Source organism: Emydura macquarii, unplaced genomic scaffold, assembly GCF_026122565.2.
Source record: "Emydura macquarii macquarii isolate MOO-44397 ecotype Brisbane River unplaced genomic scaffold, CSIRO-AGI_Emac_v2 contig_1253, whole genome shotgun sequence".
Classification (NCBI taxonomy): domain Eukaryota; kingdom Metazoa; phylum Chordata; order Testudines; family Chelidae; genus Emydura; species Emydura macquarii.
This window is the reverse complement of record NW_027131390.1, coordinates 83103239-83124878: the sequence shown is the minus strand read 5'-3', so window position 1 is coordinate 83124878 and position 21640 is coordinate 83103239. Positions and strand designations below refer to the sequence as shown.

The window sequence follows — 21640 nt, the reverse complement described above, 5'->3', positions numbered from 1 at the left end:
AACATAAGATCACACCTCATGCTCAAAATGTATTACTAGCCCATGTGCCACACCACTATTTACATAAAACAATTGAATGAGTTGTGGAAAACAGTATGTGATCGTGTCATTAAGGACAATCATGATTAGGGTTGGGAGGATTAGATTTATTGGTTAGTGTTGGTAAACATTGACTTCACCAACCCAATCCTTCCTCCCCACACCACCACCACCAAAAATATTTTAATCAATAATAGTAGAAATTTACTAATAGACAATGAAAGAAAAATGCTGCTTGAGAATTTGAATCAAAATCCAGAGAGATTTAGACTTTTGAATTTGGCTTATTACAAAGTGAACTAGTGAGTAAATAGTAAAAAATAGGTATGGTTTGTTTATTTAAGGATATTTGCTTTGTATATTTTGACATGTGATATTGACAATTTGTGCTGTAATCTTTTATAAAGCTTTAACTTGCTGAATCTCAACACCTACTGTCATTAAATAACTGTCTGACGCCCTCCCCATAACTTCCTATTCCTATGACAATTTAAAGTTGATACAAATATTAAAAAATGCTTTAAAATGACCACCAACATTATCCGTTTAAATTATTAAAAATTTAATTCTGCCAAACCTAATACATATACATAAACAGGCTGAATAAAAGTTGCACAGGGCAACCTTCACTCTCGCATTTCCTAACTTTTAAGTGCTTGACATTCTTTTAATATAGGCAATTACATTCAAAAAAATCTAAATATAAAAAAATTGATCCTATGGAGCCATACTGACCCCCGTATGGGTCAAGTGCAACACTGGGATCAGTTGATCCACAGTTTTACCACTTGAGCTAACAACTGGTAGCAGTAGAAAACTATTACCTTCCATGTGGACCTGCCACTAGAGGGAGATGGAAACACATTGCCCGTGGGTTTCACACCCATTGTGAGATAACAGAACATGGAGATCTAGGGATAAAAGGTTTTATTCCAGGATCTGTAGGGGAGAGTTCACTAGTGTTTACGGAGCTTTCTAGCCCTTATCCCCTCCCCCTCTGTGCCCATTTTCCTGCCTATGTTCCTCCCTCTTCTCCACAGCTCCTACCTTCCCTCCCCCCCCATCCCCGTTCCTATTTCCACCTCCCTGCCTTCTACCCCCGCTTGCTCCTGTCTCCCACTCCAGCGCCTGATCCTGTCCCTACACCCAGCATCTCTTACCCCTCCCTACTTCCTTTGTTGCTTCCTCCTCCACTCTGCCTGGGCAGCGAAGGGAGAGTGGTGGCACTGAGAGAATAGGAGAGTCTCTCTGCTCTGAGTTCCTGATCAGTGGCACATCGGCCGCCCGCAGCCAGAGTGAACAATTGCAGGGAGAGTCCTGGCTCAGCTCTGAAATGGAGAATGCAGTCACACTGAGCATGACACATGCACAGCCTGATTAGCACATACGAGCACTAGAGGGATTGTGGATGGTCAGTACAGATGAAATCTTCAGTGAGTATAGCTGCCCAGCTCTAAACAAATCTCTACTTAAGCATGCCCAATCAGATTTTTAGCATCTTAAAATTTGGCCAATTTCATGAGGATGGCAAAAGACACATTCCTGACATCAGGCGCCCCCCCCCCTTGCCAAATTGCAAGTCCTTGCTCCAAACTAGAACTTCAACAAAAACAGTTGGGGGGGGGAGGGAGGGAGGAGCGAGGGTGGGTTGTTTTTTTTGAACATGGCAAAAAACTTTTCACAAAAATGGCCAAACCCTTTTATTTGGAGTTCCACCCAAAAATTTAGCCTAAATCAGAGAACCACCATTTAATTTTGACACAGTTAAAAAACAACTGCAGATGGGGTCAAATAATGGAAAGCTGTTGGCTGCCTTAACTATAGGAAATGCTACCTGTGCTAATTTTTAGAGAAGAAGAGAAACAAATCTTGTCAACTATTTAAGTGACACATTGTTATCTTAATGTTTAAACATTAAACAGTGGGAGGTGATAAGTTTAAACCGTAAACTCAAAAATCATGAATAAGGAAGATCCCAATAGAACGTTAAAATCCTAATACCCTGCTAAAGTGCCACCCATCTATTTTTGTACACTCTAAATCCAGCTCAAAAACACTATCAAGTGGAAAGGTTGACACTATTGAACTTCTGTTTTTCTTGAGAGCAAAGGAGGAAGATTTAAAGATTCATAATCCTTGTTCTAATATTTAATTAAAAACAAAAAATAAAAAAAAAAAAAAAAACTGTGCTTTCAGGTTTCACCCAGAAATCTCTGAAGCCTCATTTCTCCCAGCAAGGTTTTTAAAAAGTATGCTCAGAAGCGAGATAATTTCAGAATGACAGGAGTGTTTGTAAAACAAACAGGGCTCTTTATCCAAAATGTGAACTAACATTTTTCCCCTGCTCATTCTGGAATGAAGCAAAATGCTATCTGCAGCAAATGACTTTAAAAACCAAGATTTTAAGAAGCAACAGCTTTCTTCATTCAGGAAGCTTACTGCAATAAGTATTTCCTAAACCGTGGGAACTAATCCTTAATGTAAACAAATCTGATGGGTTACAAAACCCAAGATTTTTCTCTTCTTTGAGTGCTTAAACCTGGAACATGAAAAATGAAAGAATTCTAGTTGAGATGAACACTCAAGTGACAAGGAACTACCAATTCTTTACATCATCAAAACTGAACAGTCATCACATTAGATGCACTGCATACATAAAATGTTTCATTCTCAAGGCACTAAACACCATGTAACATTTCAGTTGGAAGTAGCTTTTATAAATTAGTAACTTCACATCAAAGCTGCCTTTTAAAAAGGATGCAGTGCTCTTGTTTGCGGATTTGATCTGCCTCTTAGCCCACCCTTACTTGAACATTTCCAAGGGGCACTGGATGACTCTGTTAGTAGTCAGGAGGGACTAAGAGACAGAGAGAAGACTAAACAGGTATGGAGAATGACCATGAGGTGTGGTTCTTACAGAAAACTCAAGCAGAGCATTATGGAGAAGCTTCTACTGCCACAGCTTGTGCCACACCTGTTTTAAAGGCAGGCAACTTTAGTAAATTTGTCTGGAGAATTTCAGGCTACAGGACAGAAGGCAAGTTTAGCTCCTCTTCTCAACAAGCTTTAGATGAGCTGCTTCCCATCAGCTGGAAGTCAGTCATCTTCCTCTAGCTCAACACAGCCATTCTGAGATATAAACCTGATTCTCTCCTGCACTAGGATGCCCTCCAGATTTTTCCTACCTATTCGGTTTCTGGGCTGCAGGGTAGAGACAAGGTAGAGATTCCTGACAGTAAGAAAGGCAGGTCTGGCTCTTCATGGTTCTAACCTGCTCCTCCTCACAATCTGAATATCCTCCTGGCAATGATGCCACTTCATAAACCTAGGAAAATGTTGAACCAAGTGTAACATCTTACGATAAAACAATTTGCCCCAAGGGTCAGGTTTTTGAGTCCCGATACCGAGCACCAATCCCCAAAAGGCTTTGGAAGCATCTCATTTTATGCCTCAAAATTGTTTAAAAGCAGACCACTTCACAGTTCCCCCAATTAGGGCTTGGGAACTGTCAAGTGTGAAATCATCTTTGCTTTAATAAGTCCTCACAAGTAAGCCCACATTGCATCCACCAATTTTCTGGCAAGAAATGGATAGAACTTCTTGAAGCAGTCAATGCTCCTTTAGAAAAGAAGCATACAACCACCAACTTATTTCTCTCCACCTACAAAAGCCAAGTGCCCATCTTATGCCAGTCCAGGAGAGAAGCCAAACCAACTAGGTCTCCCAAACCACAAAGGAAATAGAAGGTCAAAATACATATTCACATATTAATATCTGTGTTCTTCAGCCCATGTTACCTCTCTCAAGTTACAAACATTTCTCTAGCTCTTAACATTCAGATTGCAATGGAAACATTAAGGGAAAATTATGGGTTTTATTTCTGCTTCCTCGTGATGTATATAAAAAGGCTAAAAGTTTTTGTTTTGTTTTTTAAATCAAGAAAAGTATCTCTGGTTTTCTTTGTATATATCTTGGAAGCTTCAGGCATAACAAATCTTGTCTTCCCAGTTGTGGGTATTCTCTCAGGCTTTAAGTTGTTGGGGTTGTTAGCATATTTAAACAGAAAAAAAACCCCAAAAATCCCAAACACCACATTTGAAAAGTTCTAAAAGGAGACTGAGTAAATATTGACAAAAAGAAAGTAGAGTTACAAATGGCCTGCTTAAAAATCTTTTCCCCCTCATTTGCTCAGGTTTCCGCCTCTTCTCGGGTCAAAAATCTCACTAGTTCTCCTGTTATCCAGAGATTCTTCAGCAAAAAATAGGGGAGACAAGATGTGAAATTCCTAAACAAATATGATTATAGAGCGATCAAAAACATCCCCAACCAACTGCCTTTCAAGACCTGTATACATCACGGAGACAAATGTATATTTGCCCTTTTCATGTGAAGCTTAAAAATGTATGACACCCTTGTAAAGCAATCTAAGCTACTCAGTCACACCACATCTGCACTGGAAAGGTCTGTGGGTATTGTGACACCAGAGAACCCTCCTGGTGCTGATGCAGATTATACCAGCAAAAAAAGGGCTATTACCAGTTCACTGAGCAAAATAAGCTATACCAGCCAAAGCACTTGTATACTTGTATTCACACAAAAGGCTTTTGCTGGTACAGAAGCATCACCCCCTTTCCATCGCCCTGAACATTACTATATGGCAAGAGTTTCTAGTGTAGAACCGACCACAGAAAGAGAAATTGAGACAGAGATTAAGTAATTCCTACAATATACAAAAGATTACTTACAGCCAATGTACTGTCTCCAACATTTGATGCAATGAGTCCCTCTATTGTGCCATACTCTGCATCCCTAGCATTGAGCCTTTCCATATGGTTTTGCTGTATTTTTCGGATAATCAGCACAGCTACCGCTGAAAATACTATCAGCACCATCACAGGAGCCAGTATAACAATGACTAGCATTTCCATGCTGTAACCCACAGCTTCTCCCTGGAGGGTTTGCCCTTGGTAAGAAAACAGGAAAAAGAAATAAGGTTAACAACTCCCACAGATAGTAGTTTAAAGACAATAAAATTTATGCTGACATTTTCATTTGTATTCAATTGAACTGAAATACTAGTCACAGGCAGTCAAAGCTACTTCATATACGTTTACACTCACGGACCACCACCATCAGTACATCACCACAATTTACAAATCTTTTATGACCATCCCAGCCCTAGTAAAATCCATTCAATTTTTTAAATTCAGAATCACAGCTGCCTTCAGAGAGCTATATTAAAAACAGTAACCCAGGAGTTCTAGTTTATTGTTTTATGCATTTGAGTCCCCAATATTCCCCAGCAATCCATGACACTATGATCATGCAGCTGGCTGACACCAACTACACCCACACCCACTCTTAGTTCCCAATGGTTAAAGAGGCAAAAGCCTTATGCCCAAACATTAGTTCATACTAGACAAAAAGAACATATTAGCAGGCAAACTCCAGACTAGAGATGAAGCCTTTTTCTTATTATAAAAAAAATAATTTTTAAATTAACCTTTCACCTTTAGTAGGCAACTGTGCTGTGATATTCATGTTACACAAATATCCCTGACAGCACTCGACAGCTTGGTCAAGAGACGGGGGTGTTTTGCATGTCATTTTCCCCTGTTCGTAGACTTGGAAGCAGCCTTTCTGGTAAACTTTAGTGCCATCATTTATGCTCAGGGAGGCAAAGCACTGCTGGCCCTGGCAACGATCTCCATTCCCACAGGACATGCCTTCACATACACACTCGTAGTGGACCATATTTAGCTTCGGCTCATCATCTGCAGAGGGGGAGAATTGAGGGGGACATCATCATATGCTCTTATTTCATTTCAGTTACATGCAGAAGATATTTTAATTCAGTAGATACTAACTCACTAACTTTCTGTTTAAGAAGGAAGAAGTCATTTGAATAGAAATTAGTGCTAGTCACACGGAGTGGGACCTGAAGATGTTAACAGATCCAATTTAGTAAGATGCAGGTACAAACTAGTTGCTTGTAATCAGGTATTTCCACTTCAAAGCACCCCATTTGTGCACACAAATGCCCATTTTTAATGCCCAAATACAATGTTTTGCACAGCCTACAGGGAGTACATACATAGTTTAAAGTCACAACTTAGACAGGAGCTTTCAGATTTGGACCTTGAATGATCAGTGTACAAAGAGGAAAAAAAGTGAGGGAGGTGGCAAAGAAGATGGGAGCATTAAAGCATATTCAACCTTGCCTCCTTACATTTTTTTTTTTTTTTTTTTTTTAAATAAGTGATAGGGAAAAGTTTGTTTAAATATAGAGAAAAATCCCTTTATGTTCAAAAGTCTCATTGTTATAGGAGTTACTGTGCATGGAGGGCTGGGGAGGAGGGTATAGTTTTTATGCTACTACCCATTATTATATACGTATTTATGTTAATCCATCTCATTTACATTCTCCTTCCCACTTTCTACACACCACAAAATAAGTTTCTAAGCAAAAGCATAGTAGATGCTCCCAAAATATCCACTGACCAATGAACGTGACTTTGCTATGCCTTTCACTATAGTCTGCCCTCTGAGAACAAGGAACCCTAAGATTTTGGAGAGAGAGGAGAAGCTAACAAGCAAATTAAGATTTCCATTTCTACCACAAACAGAAAAAACTCATAGCGACTCTAAAGGCAGACCCTTCAAATCAGACAGCTGCTTGTGCACTGCTGTCAAGTATGTAGAAACACAGGCACACCTTTTTCTAAGACAATATTGCCCTCTCAAACAAATAATGCTAATTATGTTGGCACTTTGTTAAGGAGAAGATGTTAAGCTATTTTCTGGAGTCAGTATCACCTGGAATAAAATCTGATAAATATTGTGAAACTTGAGCCTTTATCCTCATCCTTGGCTTTAAGTGTCTGATGATGATTCTACTCAACCAGAACCAAACATTCATGTCACACTTGTTGCCTTCCTAGTTGTAATCTGTCTAACTGAGGAGTAGAAACTGTATACCTGTACTCCTGGGAAGAATGCCCACCATCAGCAGGCACTTTAAGCCCCAGATCAGCAATGATTCAGTCCTCATGAGCATTTCTTTAATTGCAGTTTCCTTCAGCCCAGAGCAGACACAACAACAGACTTCTGATGTCGCTGTTGGACAGTGTCCTGCCAGGACAAAGCTGAGTAGGAAGTCCACAGGTTGTAGCAAGAGTCATTTCAATTAATGAGCAATAAAAGAAATAGCCACTCTGTAGACCTCTGGGAATTCCCTCTTTATACTTCATAACACTGTCTGGTCACATTTACATAAGTGCTTCAGATCTTCTGGATATCTTGATTTATTCAGGGCTGACACACGGGCATCATGGCACAATATATGTGATTTGTACCAAGACCAGACTAGTTTGAGTTTTCTGCAGACTTTCATGCAAAATTTATTTCTAAACTATAAAATAGCTACCTTTTTACCTCATGGAAAAGCGGCCTGAAAGAAAAAAAAAAGTCTCTCTTAAGATGCTAATATGCCCTATATCCAGGTCTCACCCTTGCATACCTTGTAGGTCCCCCAACTTGCGGGTGGGCTAGTAAGATGCACCAAGTGATTGTTGGCAGGTTGCTATACACTCCTCCACCACTGTTCCTGCAGCCTCGAACTTTTAATTTTGCTCAGACAACGAACAAAAATGCACTGATACTGCAGCACCAGCAGCTACTGCAAACTGAAGAGCAGTGCGCCACACTATTCAAACAGGCCACCAGCTGAGCGGATACCATAGACACTTCAACAAGCCCACTAAGGATTGAGAAGACCTATACAAACAAAGCAGGGTCAGATTCCAGGAGCTGAGGAATGTGAACTCCCAAATTCTTATTTTTAAGTTTCCAATAAATCCAAAGTCTGGCAGTTTCTCACAATGTGGTGTGGAAGAGAGTATTGTGAGCATTACATTTCACTGGTAATATTTAATCTGGGGACACAGGAAATAAAGACAGGAAAAAAGTTTTTTAAAAATAAAACAAGTAGTCAGGGAAACATATCCCTGATTCAGACAAGATCAAATATCAATAAATCCTCCATTAGCCCAGAAAATTTTCTATAAAACTTCAGTACTTAATATCTCAACAGAATGGTAGTCTGAGTTCTGAAACCTTGCCCCATCTGCTCAATACTCTTTCTAGATAAGCCACGTATGAGGAAAAAGGTGTGAAGTTTCTTAGTACTTCAGGATCTCTCCCCTCTGGAGGCTTAAGGGTTGCAGCCTAGTGCTCAGTGGACATTCCACCCAAGCACTGCTCAGCTACAGAAAAGACCAAGGCCTGAATAGTGATGAGTGTTGTAAGACAGTCAGAATTCACAGATGCATTACCTAAAATATTCAAAAGTATAAACAGCACCTCCACACAGCCAGAAACAACTTGAGGCATGGAATGTAGTCAGAACAAACTACATGCAGCACTTAGGCAAGGTATGAGGCAAGAAGCCAAAATTAAAGTACTTTCATCACCCAACCATTTCCATCCCCATACAGTCACATGCTATGTTATGTAATACATACAAAAAAAAAACACACAGCAACACTTTCATTCCATGTACTTTATGACATGCCCCAAAATTTCTGACTTGCCACATTTAAAGATATTCCAGCAAAGACTTGTATGTAGTGAGTTCTCAGACTTGTGTGCAATTTATTATTTTTTATACACACAGTATAGAATTTACAACCCTGTTATTAGGGTGAAACAACCTATTCATCTGGAGCAAGAATTAGGATACTCAAGTCTTTATTCCAGTAGAAAGATATTCTTCTAATCGATTTGAAAAAGTTTAGTCAAAGTGGTCTCCTCATTTCTTCCATGGAACGTTTTAGTGAGCTCTTCCACAAGGCCACTATCCCTCTGAATTCAAATTCATCCCAGAGAAACTCATTTGTATAGAGATGTCTACAGGACACCAACTGGCTAGTTGCAGCTAGTTTTTGAGTATTTAGGATAAACTAAAGAAAGCCACCCCAAAATATTGTGTTAGCACATTATTTCACGTGAACTATTATTAAACTGAACACTTTACTTTGTCGGTTGTACCCAATTTCTATCTTTAAGATTGTAAGGTCTTTGTAGGTCTTTTTATGCTCATTTTTGGAAAGCACTTAACATGCATTTTCAGTAATGGGGTATGTATGTGTTATGTACGTTTCTGGATCTATGTAAGTTTTTTTTTTAAATCTCTGTAGAGAGGTTAGATTCACCTCAGTATCTAGGAAGTGCTAAGATAGTAAGAGATGCGTGTCTAGTGGGTGATAAAGGAGTATAAATTTCAAAATTTCTTGAACTCTAAATTTGCCTTGAACAAACTGGCTAAACTAGAGAGATGGGTCCCAAAGGTCCCTGGGTGACAACCAACTAGTAGAGGGTCTATGGGGAACCATCATGTCTGGACCATATTAGTTCACCAAAAAAGAGTCATGCAAGGTCTCTACTGAAAGCTGTGCCCACCTGCCCCCCGCCCCCCCCCCCCAGAAGTTGACAAACTACTTTCTTTCCAGTAGATTTTTTGGCCTGTCTACTGTAATTGAGCACTGTAAACTTCAAAATGAAAGCCTGTCTGAGCACAGTGCTAATCAAGTGATTGCAAAGTCTCCAGGAGAGACTCTAGACAGGAAAACACAAACAGGGGAGGGGTTCTCCTGTTTCCAATTGATGACTATGGATTTTGGGGACTACAATTGTAGGTAGAGAGACTCACTCTAGATCCTTCACCTAGGAAAGTAAGCTAATAATGGGTTTGATTCACCGGGGGGGGGGGGGGAAGAAGGGGGGAAGGAAGATCAGCCAGCCAGGCTGTTAAATGCTGGGAGAAGCACTTCGAGTAAAATTAGCTTAATTAGACAGCAGATTATCTTGTTAGTTAAGTCCAGGCACTAGGATGTGTGTTACAATTGGTCTATGTAGCCTTTTGTTTCCGGTTTTTCTGGTTGCTATCATTTGAATGTGTTAGATAAACTTATATTGGTCTTGCTTGGTCTATAAAAGAATCTGAGTGCTGCATGTTAAGCAAAGCTATGCTCTATAGTGTAACTAGTAAGCTGTGGTGTACTGTTCCTTTGGGAATAGAGGAGCTAAGAGTTTGAGCCACTGGATTAGCAGCAGAAACCATTACAGGAACCCAATCTAAAAGCAATTCATTGTAAGAGTAACTAGAAAGTCTTTAATTTTCTTTGGCTCCTTTATTTGCAGTGTTTCTGTTCTAAAGAGATACAACTTTGCAGCAGCAATGAACAACTTTTGAATAGTAACTTTAACAATACTAAATTTCTAAATGCATTTCCTTCCAGAGATTGCTTCCAAGCATACTGCCATTCCAAGTATGCCCAACAGTGGCATTTCACTTTGGAGATAAAAGCAAATGGGAATGTGTGACATCCCAAAGACGGGGTGTATAGGAAATAAAACTCATACATGCTGCTGGAATGAAAAATGAAAACAGAATGAGTGCAAAATGGCAGAAAAACTAATTTTCTTCATGACGAACTCAGTAAGAGCAGATTTGTAAGAAGCAATGTTTAAAACGAGTATTCTACGGTGGTCTTTCCTCGTCACAGGAGTGAGGTAAAATGAGAGAATCAAATCTACAGTACCAGAAAGGACTGAAGGCTTTTCCCGCCAAAGAGAAAAACCCCATTAGTGCAATCATTTTACTGGTCCATGTTTGTGCAGTAGGAAGCTGTAATGAATCCATGACTGCATACTGTACATACAGACACTATGATCAGCAGCTGACCTCAGATACAACAACAACAAAAAAAACCAACCTTCAAATCCAGAGAGCTTCAGTCACTTGAGCTCAAGGTGAGTCACCACCACACCATGAGGGTTGATATCTTTGTAGGCTTGCCACTAGAGATTGAGACTACCACCGTTAAGCAAGTTCATTTACTTCAACAGGATGACAGCGGAACCAAACACTAGGTTACAGAAGCACTGATGAGGCTTATTATAAGATTTGGAGCTGTAATGGAGCTGTTGAAAAGGTCTAAGGGGATGAAAAGTGTTAACCTAACATGAAGGATACAGGACTCTCAACAGGGCAGCAAAGAGAACAGCCAATCAAATTGTCTTCTAAAATGAAGAACTAGAACTGGCCAGATGTGTTAGGTCTACGTGTTACAATGAGTCAAGGGTCAAAGAAAAGAGGACATGAGAAAAAGGTAAGGCTTTCAAATTCTAATTGAGACTAAGGGTATGTCTACACTGCAACTTAAGCTCAGGCTCAGACACAAGCCCGAGCCCCGCTTCTCTCTATACACAAATCACATTAACCCAAGGCTCAGATCCAGGGTTCCAGGACCCCGCAGCCCCCTTGCTCTGCAGGGTACACACAACCCCACTTGACCAGGGTCCTAGGAGTCCATCAAAAGCATCTCAATCCTATGAGCCAACTTCCTTGGTCCCTCTCACTCACAACAATCTCCAAATCCCAGTGAAAATGGAAGCAAACACTCCGGGCATACAGCTGAGCAGTTGCTCAGCGAATCAGTGTTAACCCTTCCACTGACTTCTGACCTGCATCACACCATCAGAGAGTCTTCTATGTTTGCAATGGAGACTGAACAGAACAAGCCTTTTGCAAAGCTCACTGTCTCATGGTCACAGAAGCACAGCCAGATTTTGGTAAGTCTCTGGGGCGAGGCCAACAGAATTGTGGACTTTAGTAAGAGTACCAGGGATGACCATGCATACCAGCACATAGTGAAGAAGGTGGTAGCTTTGCAAATTTACCAGACTGGTGACCAGTGCAGGGAGTGGCTTGAGAGAACTGGAAAACCAGGACTCCAGCAACTCACTGACCTCGTGTCCATTTTATGAGACGTTTGACTGGGTGCTGGGTACTGTGCCCAGCAAGGCGTCAACAGTGGTGCATGATGACCCAGTCAGCTGGGGTGGTGCCCTGCCGGCCCCTCGTCTCCAGCATGGGGGCTAATGGGAACCAGGAGGCATGGAGAGCAGTCTTCGGAACTGGAGCAGCAACAGAAAATTTGGGGGTCCATACTCTGAACTGTCTGATGCGCATACGCCCCACCCTCCCATACACACACCCCCTCCCCCCATGAGAAAAAGGCTGCTGTGAAGCCTGCAGCAGACACAGAACAGACAGAAGCTGCCCTGGAGGCCAGGAAGTTTGATTTCATTTTACTGTTTATTAACACAGTAATGGGAGGGACTTCTGCGCTAAGTACCACTGCAAAAATATGAGAAGCCCAGGCTAGCAGAGTGCATCCACAGATTGTATGCCAGCAGCTTGTTCCCACTCCCATCAAAATGGTGATCAGGAACTGCAAACAGTAAATATCATCTTTAAAGTGTATTTTTACTGGAAAGAAAGGCATGCCCTAGCAAAACCTATTTCTTAAAAATAGCCTTACATTGCCATGCTTTTAAGGAAAAAAAGAATTGAAAACTGAACACTTTTTTAAAATCTACTTCATTTCGGCTAGAGATAGTCCATGGACAACAAAATCATTTGTCCAAAATAAAACTGGGTTTGAATTTTTGTCCAGACGTGGGCTAGGGACAGGGCAGACTGTGGAGCATGTTTGCATGCAGCATACCCGCGGTAAGCCATGGGGAAGCTAACACAGCATCCTGTTGATTAGCTCATGAAGTCTGCCCCAAGCCTAGGTGCTGATAGCTGCAAACTTTTCCTGAAGCAGGAACTCCAGATAGGTAGTCATATTGCAGGAAAGGGCATATTTTCCAGGACCACCTAGGTGGCGGACCAGCGCACTCCGATATGCTGTTCAGTCCCCAGACATTTGAATATTTCGGTTGCATAAACTGCATGTTTCCCACCAGCAGCTTGAAATGACATCTCCCTTTGCCAATCGGGCACCACAAGGATTGTTATGTCCTCCAAAATATGAGAGGCCGGACATGATTAAAATAAGCTTTTTAGCACAGCCACTGACTGCCTCCTCACCTCCCTAGCCCACGTAGTTTTGCAATTTAAAAAAAAAAAAAAAGCTTTGAATTTTTAACTTTCATGGTCTCCGCTCTTCTTTCACTGTGTCCAGGGAGCGTCTGTAGACTGAAACATCCCTCTCCCAACATACTGAATTTCAGTTTTGAAAAGTAACATTGTGTCCTTGAAATTTTAGGAGACTTTTTTCTGGGCTCCAGCACTGGGCTAGTTGAGACAACAATTCTGTCTTTTTCTGTTCCAGGCCTCTCAACCACAACAGGCTGCAGTACCCTCCACAGCTCACTCACAGTGCAGTACAAGCCTGGCTCAGCATATCTTCATACACTATATACCAAAAGGAACCACTACTGTGATGAACTTACAGTTGAAGTCCTGGAGAGGGCCAACAAGCAAGTCCAGTAGCAGAAACAGAGGAACTTAAGGCTAGAGAAAAGGCTTGCTGAGAGGCACGAGGAAATTTTTGGCTGAGGCTAACTGCCCAGAGGACAGGGTTTTGCAGTTCCTGGAACAGAAACTGTGGCTAAGGCAGGACAGAGCTCAGCAGAGAGAACTATCTCAGCAGTGGATACCAATCAAGGTTGCACAAATACTGGCTCCTTCTGCCTCTCCCACATGACAGCCCAAGTCCCCTGTGCCTACCCTGGGATGCAATCTAGAAACAGCTGGGAAAACTATTGCTGGGTGACCCGTGCAATCGGGCCCCAGAAGCAGCTGGCAAGGGAAACTTAGCCACATGCAATCCTCTGTCATGACCCCCACCCGTGGATTCCTCCAGCCCTCTCCCCCAGCAGCAACTAGGCAGGAAACAGAGGGGGGGGAGGGAGGAGGAGGGAGGGTCTATCATGTACACAGTTTCACTGTTTCCAAAACAAAAATAAGTATGAAAAAATGCAAAGGTTCTTTTGTAACTGAGTTTTGGTGTGGTAATGACAGGTGGCCTGCCTGGCAAAAGGTGAATGCTGTACTGTTTTAATACAGTTCTATAGAGAAGGCTGTTTATGTCAGTTTATTGCTACTACTGCATCTCATACAATCCATATTTAAACAATAGAGGTTAACACACGATCAGGAGCAATTAGGAATCAGTAAGCAAACACTATTAGGCTATACAATTAGGTACAGCAGTCCACACTTCAATAACTTCCTTACATGACTACTGTGAATCATCCCCCAGTCTCCCATTTCATAAGTCATCATGTCATTCATCAGGACCCTGCATGGCAATCAACCCCCGCACCCAAATTAATTAGCCCCATCCTCCCTCACCCCTCTCCCACAAGCACATTCATAGAGGTACTATTCCCCCTCTTCCATTGGGCCATGGAAGTCCGGAGCATGGGAGCACAAAGCATCTCTGATTTCTGTTGCCTGGATGCATCACCTCCAGCTGTGTAGGTGCACTTTCTGGCTGAGTGTGCCAATTCAACAGCCCCTCGCTGCCATAAGGCCATTCAGTGAGAACTGGATCACCTCTGGCTTCATAAAGCTTGTGAAGAGCACAGCAAGCCACAGTAATGCAGATAGCACTGACAACATGGACATCCCAACGGGTGTGTAAATGTCTCCAACGGGATTTCCATCTGCCAAAAGCACACATTTAACCACCATTCTACACCTGCTAAAAATGTAATTAAACTGTCTTTTGCCAGGGCCTCTGAAATCAAGGTACGGTTTCATAAGCCAAGGCAAAAAGGGGGTATGCAAGGTCCCCCAGGACAGTAACTGTCTGATAATGTCACTTGATGGGAATGGTATTCCAGCCTATCCAGGAATGTAGGCCTCTCTTCGGAAAGAAGGCTTTGGCATCATGAACTTCCCCAACGCAGTCTACGCTGACATTCATAAGTCCATCTTTGTGGTCTACACTGTGCAACAAGGAATAATACCTTTTGCAGTTTATGTACACGTGCTCGTTGGGGGCAAACTACGGGCACATGAGTTCCATCAATAGCCCTGGTGCAGTTTGGAAACCCTGTTCTCTCAAAGCCAGTAATTACTTCAAGAATATCTTTTATGACCACCACTTTGGGGGTAACCATGTGCCTGACTGCCTCAGAAACCTCCACCTCCACTTTACCCCCAGTCAACTTTCCAACAAACTAGTTTGCAACAGACCTGTAGCAGTCTGGGGTACCCAACTTCCAGAAAGCTATAGCAATCTGCTTCTGGAGTGGCAAGGGTGCCCCCATGTGTGTCTCTTGATGCTGGAGGGTCAGGGCAAGCTGCTCACAAGACATGTAGCTTTTTTAATGCTAAAGTTCTGGACCCACTGCTCGTCATCCCAGGTGTGCATGATATGATCCCACCAGTCTGTGCTTTTGGCCTTGATCCAAAAGTACTAGTCTATGAAGGGGGCATCAGCAGCTTTACCAAGTGTAATGCACAGCACCAGCCTATTATTGGGTCTGTCTTTGCCTGGGTACTGCTCACTCTCTCCCCTCCTCCAACATAAACTGTCAGGTTTCTTTGGTGAGTCAGAAAACACCACCATCAAAACCTCCACCAGCATCTCACAGAAGCTCTACCTGTTTCCTGACAGGAGTGAAAAGCACAAGCAAGAGAACTTCTTGAATAGGCACCACCTCCATGTTGCTTGGCAGGCTGTTCAAATTTCCTGAAATGTGCAGGATGGGCAGTCAAGTTTTCCCCCACAGTGCACTATAGACAGAGGGCTTGAGTGGCCACATTCCAGGTAAGGCTAGGGAGTCTGAGATATGGTTGGTTTGACTCACGTTTGCAAGCTGCAGTCCCAGGTTCAAGTCCAGGTTAGAAAATTCTTAACCTAGGGTTAACAATCAGTGTAGACACTCAAGTCCTGGGTTCTCTAACTCTGGGCTTACATTGCAGTGTAGCAATATCTTTAATTTCTTGCTCTACCCAACAGGGCTTCCATTTACAGACAGGGAAACCTTTATTTTAAAGCAGCTATGATTTTCTGAAATTGGTGGGTTCTGCCTGTCCCAACTGATCTACATTCAGCTATTCTTCCCTGGTCACCATCAAAATAAAGTCTGTCTCAAATTATTTATCTAGCTCCCATAAAATTCTAATTTAGTTCTCATAAAGATCTGAGTGATATGAGGAACTAATAACTACAGGGAGAAAAGTAAAAAACTTCATATTTTGCATCTTCACTATGTTTTGTGTGCATCTTTCTGGAAATACTAGACCTCTCATACCATTTCTTCCTCTCTGCAACATAGTTCAATATAGCAATAACGACACAGGATATAGGTAAATACCATCACCTTGACAAAACAGTCCACCACAGTAACAACAACAAACTTAACAATTTTAGTTTAACATCTTCATCCGCTGCCACTTACATAGTGTCGTATCTTTAAAATTCATGGGTAAGTGCATAGAGAAGCTCTTTAATGTGCAAGAGGTCCCTTTGGAAACTCAAAGCCTATGAATCTAAGTGGTGGCATAAAAGTCATCAAAAACACGTGGTGAATTAAGTCTCATGAGATCACTGAATGCCTGTCCTCTGCAAGATCAGATATCTATGTGAGAAAACAGATGAGAGAATGACATCTTGTTTTGTTTCTTAACATCCCTCCACATTAGCTTACTGCTGTTACTAGTGTAAATCAGGAAAAAAATAAAGCCCTATATTATCCCTGCAGTTATCCAATACCCAGAGCAAAAACCAGCCATAGAGGGGAAAAAAACAAAAACAGGTGATAGGGAGAGGAAAAATGCAGGATTCATTTTCTACACATTCTACACCACCTATTACTCCACCACAAGAGAGACAGTTACTCCAGGTACACTCCTTTTGAAAAATAATAAAAAAAAAAAAAAAAAAAAAAAAAAAATCTATGGAACAAGCTTTCCTCAGCATTTCACTTTAATACTAAACAGAAAGTTATTTGCCTGTGTAAATGCTCAGTTTATATAGCCTGGTGTGTGGGGGGGAAAAAAAACACATACAAACCAAACCAGGATGTATGACCTACTCTTCTCCCCAACACATCTCTCTAAATATACCGCAGCACCACACCAGAGCCCAGTGATGCCCCTCATGCCATGACTGCATATAGTCCCATGACTCTTCGGATTAGCACAGCAGCAATTCCCAGAAAAAAGGGAGTGCCCCATTACGGATTTAACTCTTCCCTTGCCTAACACACCTCATTATGTTTTTGTTGAAGTGATTTAGGCTCAAAATATAGGTTATTAGAAAAGGAGAGTCATGTTAAAAAAAAAAAAAAAAAAAAAAAAAAGAGACAGAAGTACTTGTATTATTTATTGTTAAAATAATTCAAATAGGCTTGTCAGAGTTTATAGCCATCTTATTACCTGCTGTGCCTCCAAAGGTTATTCTGAATAATACTGTTCCCCAATTTTACCTTGACTGCATGACAGTCCCTGTACCCCAAATCCTTAATGGAGTGAGCATGGATCAGTTATTCTAGGTGTACCTCCAGCGGAGACGCCCTCACACAATCACATACCTCCTTATCTATGAATGCCCAAGTGAAAAATTAAATAAATTCTTCTTGGGAGTGTGGTTTGTCAACTGTTAATGGGTGAGGTTAGAACATTGCACTAGACTAGGACCAGGCTCATAGTTAAATCTGGTCCTTCAGGAGCAAACAGCCATTGCACTAAACCACTGTAATTCACATTACTTACCTTCCAGACTGGGTGAGGGGAAAGCCAGCAACATCAGCAGCATGGTTAGAATCCTAACTCCATCTATCATTGTAAATCTGCAGAAAGAGCAAAAATGGAAAGTAAGTGTACTTTAATGGTTAATCAATTGGATTTTTTTCTAATAAGCTTTTAAAAAAAAAAAAAAAAAAAGCAACTTGAAACAAAAGCCCAATTTTATGCATTTACCAACTGGTCAATATACCCAACTCAGCCAGCAAGTCGGGGGTGTGTGTGTGTGTGTGTGTGTGTGTGTGTGTGTGTGTGGGGGGGGGGGGGGGGCGGCTGTTTTGTTGTTTTTAAAACGCAAACACATGTGCCCACAACACACTTTCCTCCAGCAGCTCCCACAGTAATTCTTATATGAGGAGGGGAGTCACAGAAATAGCATTTGGTATTTTACTACAGGTATACAATGACCCAAGGAGCAGGCTACTTGCTATAAAGTCCCTTCCAATACTAACAAAGCAGATTCAGACTGAGAATCTGGCACATCCCTCAATCCTTGGGCTTTCAATCCAAACTAGTAATATTTAAAAGAAAAGAGTTACTGTGAACTTAAATATGTATTTTGTGTGCTTTAAGGTAAGTCGAAGAGGTCTCAAAAGAAGGGCACTGCCTGCCAATGCAGACAGCCACAAAGAACACTGAAGGACAAGTCCTGCTATTTATTAGATTTTAATTTAGAAATACCAGAAGAGAAAAGAGCAATCCATAGCTGAAGGACCTTTTAAGTAATGCAACTTCCAGTTATATACTTAAATTTATACAAATTTCCATTCATGACCTCATCACTATTCCTCTTCTTCTAGACATTAACACAACTGTATCTAGTGAGAGAACTAAGGGATATTTCCAGCATGTGCATAGTTTTGAGATACAAATGGATTTATTAGCTTCTCTAGATTTCATTAGTCTTTCAAACCAATTAGTGGGTTCCCCCACTCACACATGAAAATAAGATCAGACTGTTACTGCAAAGACAAACGTATTCAACAGGTTTCTGAGAAAGCCACCCTATTCCATAGCAATAATTTGTGTTCTTTCAAAATGGTTTCCCTTTCTTCCAATGCTAAATCTTTGGCATTTACAAATTTTATACAACTCTACTTGAAACGGAGGCAATTTTAAGACAAGTTATTCTCTTCAAGGAAGAGAATGATTAGGGTGATTCTAATGAAAGAATTTTAGAGTCCTTAATCAGTCTCTTGGAAGTTGTTTCTTGTTGAGCGGAATAAATTTGGAAGACTTAGTACCAGCATTTCTTTTTCTTATGAAAAACTTGCTGTTGTCTTTTTGTTTTTAATCTAAGTTGCTAACGTCTTAACACAGAAATAAAGTAGGTATATTATAGGGAAGCTTTAACCGGCAGAAAACTGACTCAGAAGACAGCCAACCAATTTGAAACATCAGTATTCTGAAATAACTGGAAGGGGCTTTGTGCAGATTAATGGATGTGACTAGAACCCTCTTCCCTCATCATCCCATCACTGGTCTCATTTGAACTCATTTGATAGCTTAAGCAAGTTTTCTCTTTATGACGCCATACCCAGATGAGTTTCTGCAAGCCTGGACAAAAGTGACAATACACGATGCCTCTTTCAGGAGACCAAAGGTTCAAATGCACAGACAGGAAAAAACCCTGATTCTAGTGAGATTGCTCCACCACATGGTGTTGGTTAATCCAGCAACCCTGGCAGCTAATATTAGCACAGAGTTGGGAGTTCCCCTATATCTGAGGGGAGGGAACTCAGATTCACATTCAGCCTTGTTTAGAAGTTGGAGTAGGACTTCGCTCTGACCCACAGTCCAAGAAGGCTGCCAGACAGCAATGGGAACAGAGGAAGAAAGTAAAGCCAACACTGAAGGAGAACATTAAACGGGAGATAAAATGAGAAATAAAAGGAACATTCTTGAGGAAAGAAAAGATAAAGACATTAAAAATAATATGAATGGCATTTTGTAGACAAGCAAAAGAGATCCTGAAAAAATATTAAGATACAAAGGGAAATGGGAATGATAGGAAGACAGCTATTTTATCCCTCCAAAAACCACTCATCTATGACTAGTTTGGCAGTTTCTTGAAAAAGAGAAAGAGAAACAGAAATTTTCCAGCTTTTGTTCTTCTCCTCAGAAAGAGTTGGCCTGGATGATGTTAAGAATTTACTGGTACCCCACTGTAGATACACATTCACTGTTTATGCTTCAAAACAAAGTGTTTGGCTTTAACACAGACAGAGGGACAATAAATATTTAGGAAATATGACAGTTTTTCCTCTAATGGTGCATAGATCTACTTTGAAAAATTCATCTGATCAATTTTTCATCTCCAAACCATCATGCTGTTTTGAGATATTCCTTTTCAGACTCATCTGAAAAGGAGGCCAGAAGAACCAGTTGATCTAATAAGTAATATAGCAACTTTCAACAACATCCCCTCTTTAAAGTGCTTTGAGATATAAGTATCAATATCACAGTTTACAGATGGAGACAGACATTGAGAAAAATGAAGTGACCTGCCCAAGTTCATCCAGTAGGTCAGTGTCTGAGCCAGGAACAGAACCCAGGTCCCAATCCCTCGCCAGGGCACAATCCACTAAGCATCACTGCTGCTTTCCAATAGTGCTGGCATTCAAATATTCTAGACGCAGCTGGGTTTCTATAAAAATACCTGCTGAGTGACCAATATTCAGAGAGGTGTTTGAGGGCATCTATTTGTGCAAGCCTCTTTTGGCACACTTGTTTAGAAACAGGCCTTTTCTATTATAAATCTGAACAGAAAGATCAGTCACATAGCACTCAAGTCTGCATTTCATAATGTGGCTCTCTCACAGGGGAAGTAGATACCAAGAACCTAGGCTCTGCTTCTTTGCAACTCTTCCCATGGCATTCCTTCCTTCTCCTTAAAGCCTCAAAGCATATTTTGTCTAGATGCCCTGTGAAGTGCTCTGTACATTTAATGTACTAATAAAAAAATCCCTGTGTATATTTGACAATTAAATCCTATGCCATGTCTGTGCAGAGTAGGTACAGCCCTTGGGCTTCTGGCAAATTGCCACTGTGGCCCTCAGTGCTTCACAACTGAATTACTCCACTAGATTGGATTTGTGAAGGTGGTAAGTAAGGCAGAGGGTAGAGAGCTAGTGTGTGAGCCTCTGACCTTAACAAAATCCTGATTTTCCTTTGAAAGATGTAGAGAGGGAGGAAAAAGAAAAGACTAAGTAGTAACCCATCGACACGGCTACAAAAAAAAATTCATCAAAAGCCTTGGCAAAAAAGTTAGTTCTCTATAAAGATTTGTCTCTGCTCCAACAAGAACAAAAAACCACAACAAATTCTTCTAAATAATAAAATTAGACTCCAGTAAGCAAGAGAACCAGAAATCTATTCTCTCACTGTATGTGGTTATCCGGCTCCAGCCAACATACTGTGTTTATATAGCTGAAAATCTGCCAAAAACTTTGGAAGAGATGTCAAGATCCCTTGCTGGTTGCCATTTTGCTCAGAGAATGCAGTATCTGCTGTTAGCCTGCTAATTCAGCTAGTTAAAAATAAACTTGGAAAGAAACTCATTTATATGATATGCTCCACAATCAGATGCCAACAATTAAAACAAAGAAGGGGTTCCACAGAATTACCTCTAAACAAGGCAGAAATGGATCCATAAAAAAAAAAAAAAAAAAAAAAAAAAAAAAAAAAAGATAGTTCACAGAGATTAGGATATAAATGTTTATAAAAAAAATACAACCCTCTGCACTTCGGTATTTGCTGGCTGAGCAGTTTTCTGATGTGTCGGCTGGAAAAGTTGGGAGCAAAAGGAGGGAGAAAGAAGTGGCAGTAATCCAAGATGATGTGTAGCCTCAGAGTAGCTCAGTACTGTTTTCTGTTCAAATGATCTGTCACTTGAGACTTATCCTCCGATAAGCACCTCAGCCACACAATGCCATCTTCAACTAGTTGATTGACTTCTCAACTTTGATTTCCCAGCGACATCTCTGG

The 21640-nt window shown here is 41.0% G+C and overlaps 1 protein-coding gene across 2 annotated transcripts in view; it reads right to left on the bottom strand.

The window, feature by feature from the left end:
• ACVR1 (activin A receptor type 1) overlaps positions 1-21640 on the bottom strand; it is a 103308-nt gene that overhangs the window by 39398 nt on the left and 42270 nt on the right. For both annotated transcript variants that reach the window (XM_067549420.1, XM_067549422.1), the window contains 3 exons: positions 17624-17700; positions 5550-5813; positions 4785-5002 (listed from right to left, as the gene is read on the bottom strand). In XM_067549420.1, coding sequence (XP_067405521.1) covers positions 4785-5002; positions 5550-5813; positions 17624-17700 — 559 coding nt within the window. The remainder of the gene's footprint in view (positions 1-4784; positions 5003-5549; positions 5814-17623; positions 17701-21640) is intronic.